At 51.9% G+C, this 11,587-nt stretch overlaps 1 protein-coding gene across 4 annotated transcripts in view; it reads right to left on the bottom strand.

The window, feature by feature from the left end:
• Window positions 1–6,653: 6,653 nt before the first annotated feature.
• The window catches only part of SEC14L5 (SEC14 like lipid binding 5), a 41,888-nt gene continuing 36,954 nt past the window's right edge, over window positions 6,654–11,587 (bottom strand). For all 4 annotated transcript variants that reach the window (XM_072835658.1, XM_072835661.1, XM_072835660.1 and 1 more), the window contains one exon: window positions 6,654–10,803. In XM_072835658.1, coding sequence (XP_072691759.1) covers window positions 10,695–10,803 — 109 coding nt within the window. In that variant the 3' untranslated portion in view covers window positions 6,654–10,694. The remainder of the gene's footprint in view (window positions 10,804–11,587) is intronic.

The raw sequence follows: 11,587 nt of genomic DNA, 5'->3' as shown, positions 1-11,587 counted from the left end.
GCCTGTCCCGGCCAACCCTCCTCCCACTGGCTTTAACAAGGCTCAGAGCTACCCTGAGAGGGCTGTCGGGTCTAAGTCCCTTTGAGCTTCTCTCTGGGCAGCCTTTCCTGCTCACTCAAAATCTTCCATCATCATCTCCTCCTCTCCTATCTTGCCTACCTTACCTAACTCTTCTAAGAGCCCTCCTGGGGCCCATGCGGATTCAGTCACCCCTACTCCAGGAGAACCCACATCAGATACTCCCCACTCCTGGCCCCAGGATATAGTGTCCTACTAAAAGAACTAAACCCAAAAACTTTACAGCCTAAGTGGACTGGTCTCTATACGGTGGTCCTTACGACCTCCACGGCCGCCAAACTCACAGGACACCACCCGTGGGTACACATCTCTAAATTAAAGCGAGCCTCCTCGCAAGATGTATGGACGGCACAACCTTTGGGACCTACTCAAATACAGCTTTCGCGCCATCCTCCTCCTGGTCCTACCTCCTAGTCACTCTACCACTGACCCTGGGTTTAGGTGGAGGTTTGTTTTATTTATTTATTTATTTATTTATTTATTTATTTATTTATTTTTGTTTGTTTGTTTGTTTGTTTGTTTGTTTGTTATTTTACATGACAGAAACCTGGGACCAGGGAATCCTGTCTCACCTTATTTCTACCCCTGATTGTCAACTTTTAGGTTGCCAGGCTAGCATCAATTTCACCTTTGATAGATTTTACTCCCTCCCTCCACCTGGTCCTAATCCTAGTTCTGATCCAATAATCTGTTTCACCTGTGATCAGACTCATCCTAACTGTCAAAATTATTGGGTCCAAACTAATGGGGGCTGTCCTTATTCGTACTGCAATATCTATCATCTTTGTCATGGTCCTTTCACCGGTCCTTCTATGGCCCATCATCAACCTTGTCGTTTCTACCAACAGTCCAGCAAATATGCCCTAACTGTTCCGGACCCTTGGGACCCCTGCTGGGCAACGGGGGTAATGGCGAAACTTTACCGCTGGGGTTGCTCCTCCTACCCTACCGCCTCCCTCCAAATCTAGATCATACATAAGGGTCTTACAAAACCAATCTACCCTAAAAGATCAAAAGCTGACCCTATACGTGCACAGGAACAACTTCTCCAAACCCACCTACAGACTAACCCACCTCAGGACCAGGACCCCTTCTCCTGGGTAAAACTTACCCAACAAGGCACTTCCCTTGCCAACCTTCCTGGCACGGGCAATCTGTCCCATTGTTTTATCTGTGCTGCTTTAGGCAAAACTCCCCTTGTGGCCGTTCCCTCCCCAATGCATTCAGCCCCACCAGCCCCACACCCACACATCCGGGTGCCTCATCCCTCTCTCACTAATGTTCCCCTATTTACTGACCCTCTTAATCATCAATTCCCCTTCTGTTACTCCACCCCTAACTCATCCCTTTGCAGAGTCACCCAGTCAAACGTCACCTCGTCACCTCTCGTCACCTCTCATCACGCTCCTATCAGTGGTTTATTTTGGTGCAATGGCACCCTATCTAAATCTCTCAATACCTCTGCCTCCCTCCTCTGTGCCTGTCTCCCTAGTTCTATGATTAACTATCTATAGTCAGGCAGAAATAGCCCTCCTTGCCAGCCCTCCCCCCAAAAAACAAAAAAGGGCAATCTTTCTCCCACTAGTTGTTGAGGTCTCCCTGGCCTGAACCCTGGTTGGGGACAGGGGCCTTAATCCACTCTGTAGATTCCACCAGGGACCTATCTGAAAGGCTTTGAGTGGCCATCAAGGCCTCAGCTGAGTCTCTGGCCTCCCTCCAACACCAGATAACCTCTCTGGCCCGGCTGGCGCTCCAGAACCGACGCACCTTGGACCTCCTCACCGCAGACAAGGGAGGAGCCTGCATGTTCCTCAACGAAGAGTGCTGCTACTACATCAATGAAACAGGTGTAGTAGAGACCAATCTCCACACACTCACCAGAGTTCGTGAGTCTCTCCAGGCCCAGTACCACCCTGGCGGCCCAACTACACCCCAATGGTGGCAGCCCCCACTAACCACATGGCTCCTCCCCCTCCTAAGCCCGCTCCTAATCATCGGCATACTATTAATGGTGGCCCCTTGCATTCTCCGATTCATCCAGGAACAAGTTTGGGAAATGTCTCGAGTATGTGTCAACCAACTCCTACATCCCTACTCCCGCTTGCCCACTTCTGCGGGACCCCACTTAGCCCCTATATCAGCAGGAAGTAGCCAGATCTGAAAGGACACCCTATAACAAGAAAAGGATAGGAATGTTGTAGGAATGTTGGGCCCGCAGGATCAAGGGGAACCAGGATCAAGGGGGATCAGGAAGAATCAACACAATGGCGATGGACCACCCACCTTGTGGCCTCCACCTCAGAACGTTCCCACCACCAGCAGACTGCCAGAGGACACGTCATTGGGGGAAGCCTGGACGTCTGCAGGAAACCTGAGCAGTACTTCCCCAGACCCCATCTAAGGGCATGGGCAGTTACTGCCCCAGGCCAATTCCACCAGTAATGTGCCTAATATTCATCACCCTGTAGGACAACCAACCCCTTCCCCTCCCCCCTTAAAGAGCCCACTTGCCCTCCCCTGCACCACTTCCCCGCTCTCTCCCTCCCCTGCGGGCTGCAGAACCTCCCCCGAGAGCGCCTCCCATTAAAAGCCTGTTTCGACCCACTTTTGCCTGGCCTCTCTATTCCATTTCACTACCGATCTGATTAAACTGGACACATCTCTCTCCCTGAAGTTGAGAACTGCCATGCCAGCCTCCGATACTCCCTCCAGCGTGCTGTGTTTTGTCCCACAGTAGGAGCTACAGGCCATGTTGTCGGTACCCTTGGGCATGCTGAGCCTACACCTAGTGAACCATCCCCGAAGGCCATGCTGCCCACGGCCAGGCTGCTGTAATTTCTACCTCTTGACTCAGCCTGTTTGCTGGGCTTGTGACCCAGGTTGGAGGGAAGGGAGGGGTGGTGTTCACAGTGTGTCTGGGAACCTCAGGACAGCTGCTTATCCATGGAACTAGGCAAATGCTTCAAGTTTTAATTCCTCCTTCCAGAAATGTAAACAACCAGCTGAACTTGTGTTTCAGCTCCACCTGGAAGTCTCATTTTGTGTTTTGCTCTCTTTTAGTGCACAACTGGTCCTTAGGCTCCTTTGGTGTTTTGCTCCCAGTGTTCAAGGGTAGGATGTAGTGACAAGAGCTTGGAGGAGTTCCCAAACACCTTTGAATCACGTTTGCATATTCCTAAGACACAGTTCCTGAGCCCAGCTGCAGGTCAGAGTGTATTTCCCCAACAATGTTCTCAGAGAATCATATTGCAGATGTCCAGATCCTGTCCCAGAGGGGCAGGGGGTCTGGGAATCTACAGGGAGCACCTCCAGGGGTTCTGAGGCAACAGGCTATAGAAACCCTTGTCCTGAAAACTCTGACCTCTGCAGAGTTTTCTCTGTCCTTGGCTGGGCTGGCAGCTGAGCTGGGAATGTTACAGTACTGTGAATGGGCCTGATGGATTTTAGGCCAGAGGGATTGAAGAAGGTCCATCGTGGTGTGCCGGAGCGGTCCCTGGTTCAAGGACTAGGATACATTCACCCTCCCTGTTTGTGTGGAGTTATGTATTTTGCCTTCCCAACACCAGTTCCTCTTCTTTTAGTATGTGTTCTGTCTTTGGATCCCTCCCAGCAGCAAAACCTGAGATAAGAATATGAGGGCAAGTAGTTTATTTGGGAGGTGACCCCCAAGAAACCCTGGTGGGAGACAGGAAAGTGAGGTTGGGTAGGAAAGGCAGCCGGTACATAGTACACTAGTGAGCAGCTCCCCACTTGATCACCTGGGGTCTCTGGGAGAATGCAGAGGACAGCTTGCGATTGTGCCTCCTGTGGGGTGTTTGTCAGCCAACACTCTCTCATCATGGGTTGGGGGCTTCTCTTGGGGGTTAACTCACTGGCACTTCCAGCCTGCCCTAAAGAGGGGCTGAATTCTGTTTCAGCAACCAGCAGTAGCTACCAGAAGCTTGTAGTTTCTTGCATCCCAGATGCCTCCCGGTGGTAATGAGAAAGCCCAGAGAAGGTAGGCAGGACACTGAGAGCCATGGCTGTGAGCCTCCCTCCCATTGCCTTTATGGTACTATCTCTCCCCATTCTCCATCCCTCTGGTTTGGTTGGTACCATCCCCTCCAAGTCCCAGATGTCATGAATAAATGGGTCAGAGATACTCTGTCCCAGTGGGCTCACTAGAGCCCACCCTGGAACTTCTGCTAGAATTTGGGGAAAAACACATCCACCTGCCAGGTTCTGAACTATGTGGAGAAGGAGAGTGAAGCTAGTGTGGAGAAGAACCAAATTAAGAGAAAAGGGACATTGTTTCAGCCCCTAGATCCAGCTATGCTTGAAGCCAGTATCCTTCTTGGACCAATTACATGGACCATTTTTGCTTGAGGCACTTTGTGTTATATTTGGGGGTCTTTGGCTATCCAAAGAGTCTAACAGTCCTAATGTACTGTTCCTGGAGAGGCACATTTTGGACTCAGGCATTTGCAGAGCATAGATGGGACATGGAGCAGAGGCAGAAAAGTGTTTTGAGATTCTGACGCTTACCTCTGGTGGTGGGTAGAGACACATGTTGACACAAATATGCAAGAGCTCAAGTCCTCAAGCTTCGGGATTGCTAGTTGGGGTTTAATGTGGAATAGTTCTGGGGGCATGAGGATCCCCTCCCCACCTCATGGTAGTGATGAAAGACCCCTGGGCACAGAATGTGGACCAGATGTCTTGGTGGCCCAACTTGGAATCCCTAGAGTCCTGCATGCTGTGCAAGTTGCCATGGTAACACACAGCTGCTGGGATGCTCTATAAAACTCAAGCATCAGGAAAGTCTCCAGGAAAAGGTTCAATCCTGGGCTTAACAAGTGGGCTTTCAAAGGCTCTTAGCCTCAATATGGGAACAATTCAAGCGTGAGGCCCGAAGCTGTCATTGGATTTGCAAAGGGGTCTGTGTGTCAGAAAACTTTGGGCTCCAGGAAACTCTTAAGTGAGAGGTTTTAAGTTATGCTTTTTGGGGACCTGTGTTCCTCAGGAATGCCTTGGCAGGGGAGGGGAGCACTGAAGGCAGGAGAGGGAAATGGACTGGAAGAGAAGTTTGGAAGCCACAGCCACCTCTTCTGTCCCTGGGAACCACCTGGCACTTTTCCTTCCGGCTCCTTCCAGGCCCAGCCTAGACTCCCCACTAGTGCTCTGAGACCTGCCTCCGTGGAGGCCCCAGAGGTCTGCTTTGGACCTGACCCCTGGCCTCAGAGGAGGAATTGGTCCCAGAAGCAGCCTCTAGGCCACAAGGGAGCCCTGGCATGATCCACCCTCTCTGGGCCCCTCAAACCCCAAGGGGCATCTGGGGAGGCAATTCTGCCCAGGATAGACGTCAGCAGTGACTCATGGCTCCGACCTGATCCCAGCTGGCCTGCCCCAGGGACCTCTGTCTTTCTCAACACCCACCACATGCAGGAATCAGTCAGCTGTCCTTTAAGAGCTCTTGCCCGCAGTTGCAGAGAAATCCATGGAAAAATCCCAGAAAGTGAATATACGCACTGTACCAAAGCAGCCAAGGGCTGCTTCCTCCCCCTCAATTGGATGCGTTGGGAAGGGCTGGGTAACCAAAGCCAGTATAGACAGGTGGCCCCAGAGCAGTCACATAAAATAACTACACCTCCTCTGCTCCCCCAAGTGGGATCCTTGGCCTCCTGCTCTGTGTCCCAAGGAAGCTCACGGGAGGGACAGGTGGTGCCCCGGACAGGGCCCTCACCCAAACCCCAACCTCAGCACTCTGGCTGTCCTTGGACATAGGGCTAGGACTTTGGTCAAACTCCAGGGAACAAGGCAGAGTTGGCCCATAAAGATGGACGGCAGGGCCCTCACCTTCACTTGGACACCTGGCAAATAGAATCCAGGAACCCACCTCAAGGTTCCAAGTCAGCAGAGCCGGGGGATTTGCATTTAATGCCATTGATAAACTACACATATCTATTTATGCACGAGATGCACATGCAATGGTTTGAATAATGTCCCCCCCACCCCGGAATTAATGTCCACACAGAACCTCAGAATGTGACTTTCTTTGACAGTAGTCTCTGCAGATATAATCAGTTAAGGATCTCAAGCTAAAATCCTACTAGATTTAGAATGAGCCCTACATCCAGTGACTGGTGTCCTTACAAGATGCACAGAGAAGCAGCCATCCGCAGATAAGCAGAGATGGGAGCGATGTAGCCACAAGCAAGGAGCTGGAAGAGGCAGGAAGGATCCTCTCCTAGTGTTAGGAGGGAACGAATACCTGCAAACACCTTGATCTCAGAATCTCAGACTTCCGGCCTCCAGATCTGTGAGGGAATCAACTCCTGTTGTTTTAAGCTACCAAGTTCGTGATAATTTGTTCGGGCAGCCGCACCCCTAGAGAACTACTACCGTGCATCTGTGCTTTATATGTAACGTGATTTTTTTTTTTAATGGGCTCCCCTCCACCTCCGCCCAAGAACCAACTTGCAACCCTTTGAGGGTACTATCACTCCTTTTGAAAATGCTTTTGAGTCTTAGAAAAAACAGTGCAGAGTAACAAGCCCAGGGAAACCTCCAGGGTTTAAGGAGGTAGACAGTTGAGGTACATCCACACTTGAAACGTTTAATGCTTTCGGTTGGAGCAAATGATCAGGCAAATAGGGAACGTCATGTTTTACTGGCTGAAATCGAGTGCGGGGAACAGAATTACAGTATTCTCATCCAACAGTTCGTTTTACAGGAGGAGCAATATATTCCAGAGTGCAGGGTGGGGGGAAGAAGTTGTCAGAAACCCCTTATTTCAGCCTGTACAGAGAACATCCTCTAGCCAGAGAATGGAAGAGAGTGGAAATAACCACTCTGAATGATGCTCTTCCAGATTAGTGGATTTGCCCAGAAAAACGCAAGCAGTTTCTAAATGGGAAAGTAAGAGGGAAGGAATAGTCTGACACCCACTTTCCTCCAGATGCACGTGGTGCCGAGCCTTCTGTCCCATGAGAAACAGTGACAGGCGGGCATCCTCAGGAAGGAGTCTGGAGTGTTTGGTTGGGAAGCCTTCGATCATCAGGATAACCTGTGACGTTTATCATGTGCTTTTTTTTAAACTTTATTTATTTATTCATAGAGACACACAGAGAGAGAGAGAGGCAGAGATACAGGTAGAGGGAGAAGCAGGCTCCATGCAGAGAGCCTGACGTGGGACTTGATCCAGGGTCTCCAGGATCACGCCCTGGGCTACAGGCGGCGCTAAACCGCTGCGCCACCAGGGCTACCCCTATCATGTGCTTTCTGTGTGCTGGGCACTGGGTTGTGGACTCTACAGCTGCTCTCATTCGTCCCACTACAACCCAGTGAATGAGGTAGGCATATCCCCATTTTACAGATGAGGAAACTGAGGCACGGGGGAGTTAAGTCACCTGCTGGGGGTTACACAGCTAGTGAAAAGAAGGCTGGGGTTTGAACCCCGCCCCATCTAAAGTTTAAGACCCAAGCTCCTAAAACACAGTGCATGGGCAGGATCCTTTGGCTTGTGGGTTGTTTCTGTCCTGGTCACAACAGGTTAATGAACAAGATGGGGAAACACCAAGCCAAGGGGCTTCCAACCCTGAGGTCTAGGGAAATACAGAAGCCAGGAACTTGGCAGCCCTTCCTTGGATTTTTAATTTCACGCCTCCCAAAGGTAGGAAAGACCTATTGATTGATGGAGCTTCAGCTTAGACCCCAGAGACCTCCAGCAAGGGAGGGGGATGGCAGCAGATGCCGCCATGGCTATTTGCTGCTTCTGTGACCCAGCCTCCCTTGTCCTGGGGTGACCTGCTCTCTCCTATCCCACTGTTGTTTCTGGAAGAAATGGCAATCACAGGACCCACAGCCCCTTGGCCAATACATCTGTAGGAGCGACCTATCAACTCAAACAGGGCCAGTCAGAGCCTTCTGTGGGATTTGAGATGGAAAGAGAATTCTCTGAGCCTTAGAGATTGTGGTTGTAGGCTTGGGGCTGCTGGCAGCCACCTTTTCCACTGGGTGGAGGAGAGGATGAGACCAGTGTGAGAAGAGATACAGAGCCAAGGGGCCTGGGTGAGGTTGAGAGGATGAGCACACGAGCCTGGGGACACCACGCTCCTGGATCCAGCCATACTTGCAGCAAGAAAGCCCTTAGCCATCCCAATGGAAGTCCCTTCGTTGCCTAAGTCAGTTTGAGCTAGATCTTTCTTAAAGGAGAAAGAATGAGCTCTCAGGGGGAGAACTGAGAGAGTCTGAGGCTGGACTGTTCACAGCAGATACAAGTTCCAGTTGCCAAGCCATGTATAATCCCAAGTCAAGGAAAGGCTTCTCCATCCTTCCCTGGTGCTAGTCCTAGACAATTAATGCGATTAGTATGTGGGGAGTGCCAGGGCAGCTTACCCCAGAATGCTTCTAGGGCACACCTGGGTTTTAGAAAGCAAGCTAGAAACTCATCTAAAGACTGGTGAAAGTATCTCACAATCCTGACTGATAAATACCTGGTGACGTGGGGGCAATTCACTTGGAGAACGTCTCCAGGCTCCCCCTGTCTACCTCATGTGCACACACACCTCGATGCTGGATGCAGTTTTGGATTTTGTTCCTGTACCTGAGGAGCAAACAGGTGGATGAGACTCCCTCTCTGCAAGGAGAAAGATGTCTCTGACAAAATAACTCCTTCCCTCTGCTCCAGGTTTGGGGTGAGGTTGGTATGCAAGGAAGTCCTTGCTCTCCTTGCTCCATCACGCCGAGACTGCATGGAAGCATGAAGCCCATGGTTGTAAACCTACTCCTTGGGCAAGGCCCCGTAACTCTGGGTATTGACCAGAGATGACCTCAGCTGTAAGCAAGACTATGAAAGAAGACTGACATTGAACCATCTGGCCCCACTTGGCACCTGGGGCTGCTACTGACAGAGCCATATCAGTGAGGTCCCTCCCAGCCAGATAATGTGACTGAGTGAGGTGAACTGGTTGATAGAGAGGTGAGGATTTGGGGTGGTCCCATCCAGGGACACAGTTGTATTGCCTTTACATGGCAAAAGTGGCCCCATTTTGTCAACAGTCCCAAATGCCTGAGGGAAGCCGGACAGCCTGATTTCTGTGTGAAATGCCCGTTTTTAAATCCTTCTATAGGCGGGACACCTGGGTGGCTCAGTCAGTTAAGCATCTGCAGTTGGCTCCAGTCATGATCCTGGGGTCCTGGGATCGAGCCCCACGTTGGGCTCCCTACTCAGCGGGGAGCCTGCTGCTCCCTCTCGCTCTGCCTCTACCTCTGCTTGTGCTTGCTCTCGCTCTCTCCCTCTGTTAAGTAAACAAAATATTTTTCAAAAATCTCTCTATAGGCATAAAACAAAAGCCAGATCAGACTGCAGGCTGCCAGTTAGTAACCTCTGACTTGTTGTGTTTTTGGAAGCCCAGGAAAGGAAAGAAGTATCCAAGGATACCCAAAAATCTGGAACTTAGGGAAAGTCTGTCAATATTGAAGCTGGTTCCAGGGGTCATATTTGCCCCGGGGTAGACACAACAGAGTCATAACCTCCTCCTCCCCACAGGGGAGTCCTGATGCCAGGACTGGATCCTGGATCCAGCCTTACCTGAAGCAAGGATTCCTAGACTGGCCAGTTACACGTACTCATGACTTGTTACCCTTTTGTGTGAGTCTCTGTGACGTACAACCAAAAAAGTCATAGTCAAACAGCTCCAAGGAAAGGAAAGGGCTTCCAGAGGAGTTTAAAGACAGCCAGAGCCACTTCGTCACTGCCTGGGCCTCTCTACCCTCCTCAAGTCAGCGGTGGTCAGGTTGACTTCCTAGCCAAGTGCTGGGAAAATGGATTTCCGGTCCAGGTGGGCTGCTCCCCACAGAAAGTGAAGCCTGTAACTCCTGTAAATGCTCATGATGCATGTCATGGGACACACATGTCTTGAGACACAGGACATCGTTAAGGAATCAGCTGTGAGCACAGTCATTTCTGCCTACCCAGAGTTCTTTCCCTCTTCTTTTTGTGGAGTACCCCAGTATTCCTAGAGGCAACCCCTTTATGCTTTGCAAACCAGTTCAGATACAAGCATGTGGTCCAGGTGGGCCAATCGTTGAGACCCCATCCCCACATGGTGATGGGTCCAGATCGGACACAGGACCTGCTGGCCAATCAGTGTTCTCGGGTCTCCTGGAAACTGTCATTGGTGCAGTGTGGGATCCAGATGGGCTGATTAGACTCAACTCTGGGAGCTCGGATGGGACTTTGTGGGAGAGAGGTTCTCTTCTGCAGCTGAGCTGGTGGGAAAGGGGGAGCCTAACGGTGATGGGGCCCCCTGCATGGGGAGGGCCCCTGAGAAGGAGAGGAAAGCAGAGCCAGAGGTGGAGAGGGGATGCTGGGCCTGATGACATTCCTGAGCTCCCAGACCAAGCAGACCCACCTGCTCCTGGGCTTTTCCTTACAGGAAGCCCACAGGAGGTAATTCTGTCCTTGCATCCTCAAGAGTGCACGAGCTGGATCATTGCCATTGGTTCCAGATGCCCCAACTTAGTGTCCACTCCCTGGGCTGTAGCCCCCCACGGTCCCGGACCCCCTGGACACTCGCAGACGTGAGAGGCGAGCGGGCTGCCCCAAAGGGCTGCCCCACAGGGCTCAGTCCCAGCTATCTGGAGACCAGGGGGCTGCTGTGGGAGTGGCCCGAAGAGGAGGAGGTGGTGGCGCTGAGCTGGGAGAAGCCGCTGGTGCAGGATTCCAGGCTGGACATGGAGCCCCTGGGGAGGAAGAGCGTCGCACTCACATTACCTTCGGGTGGTGACGGAACCCTGGGGCCCTCACACAGCAGTGGAAAAGCTGGTGATGCTGCAGATGGGGCCCCAGGGCTCTTACCACAAGACTGGTAACCACCCCAGGCACAGAGGGCAAGTGCAGAGGGAAAAGCAAGTGAAGTTACGGTGAGAAACGAGGCTCCACCCATCCTCCTGCCCCAGCCCCTAAGATCCCAGCCTGCTACACACCTGCAGGGGCTCCCCTGAGCCGGGGATCTAGCATGGCCCAGAGGGTGCCCCACAGCCTGCCAGTCCCCAGCTCTATCCCTAGCCCCCCCACCCCCACACCTCCTTTCAGCTTCTCTGATACGCGCCTCCTGTTTTGGAATCTGTGCAGGTCTGCACCTGCTGCCAGAAGCACTTTCTCTCCTGACTGTTAACTTTGGTTAACTTCTACTCCAGACTTCAGAGCAGCGCTGTCCAGGAGAACCTTCTGCGAGCCCGGGCACATTCTACATCAGCTACGTTGGGGCTATTGGGCACACAAAATGTGGCCTGCGCAGCGGAGGAACTGATTTTTGGCTTTCATTTAGCTGTAACAGCTAAGTGTAATTGCTATGTGTGGCTAGTAGCTACCTGCTGGCCAGCGCAGCTTTAGGGGCCTGGCTACTGGGAGCCTGGTGTGGAAACCAGCACCGCCAGCACCCCCTGCAGCTTGTTAGAGCTGCAGAGTCTCCCCGGCCCCACAGCTGCAGGGTCTGCATTTTGACAACCACCTACTCCCCCGAGG

This window comes from Canis lupus, chromosome 8 (genome assembly GCF_048164855.1).
Source record: "Canis lupus baileyi chromosome 8, mCanLup2.hap1, whole genome shotgun sequence".
Taxonomy (NCBI): domain Eukaryota; kingdom Metazoa; phylum Chordata; class Mammalia; order Carnivora; family Canidae; genus Canis; species Canis lupus.
This window is presented reverse-complemented; position numbering and strand designations above follow the sequence as displayed.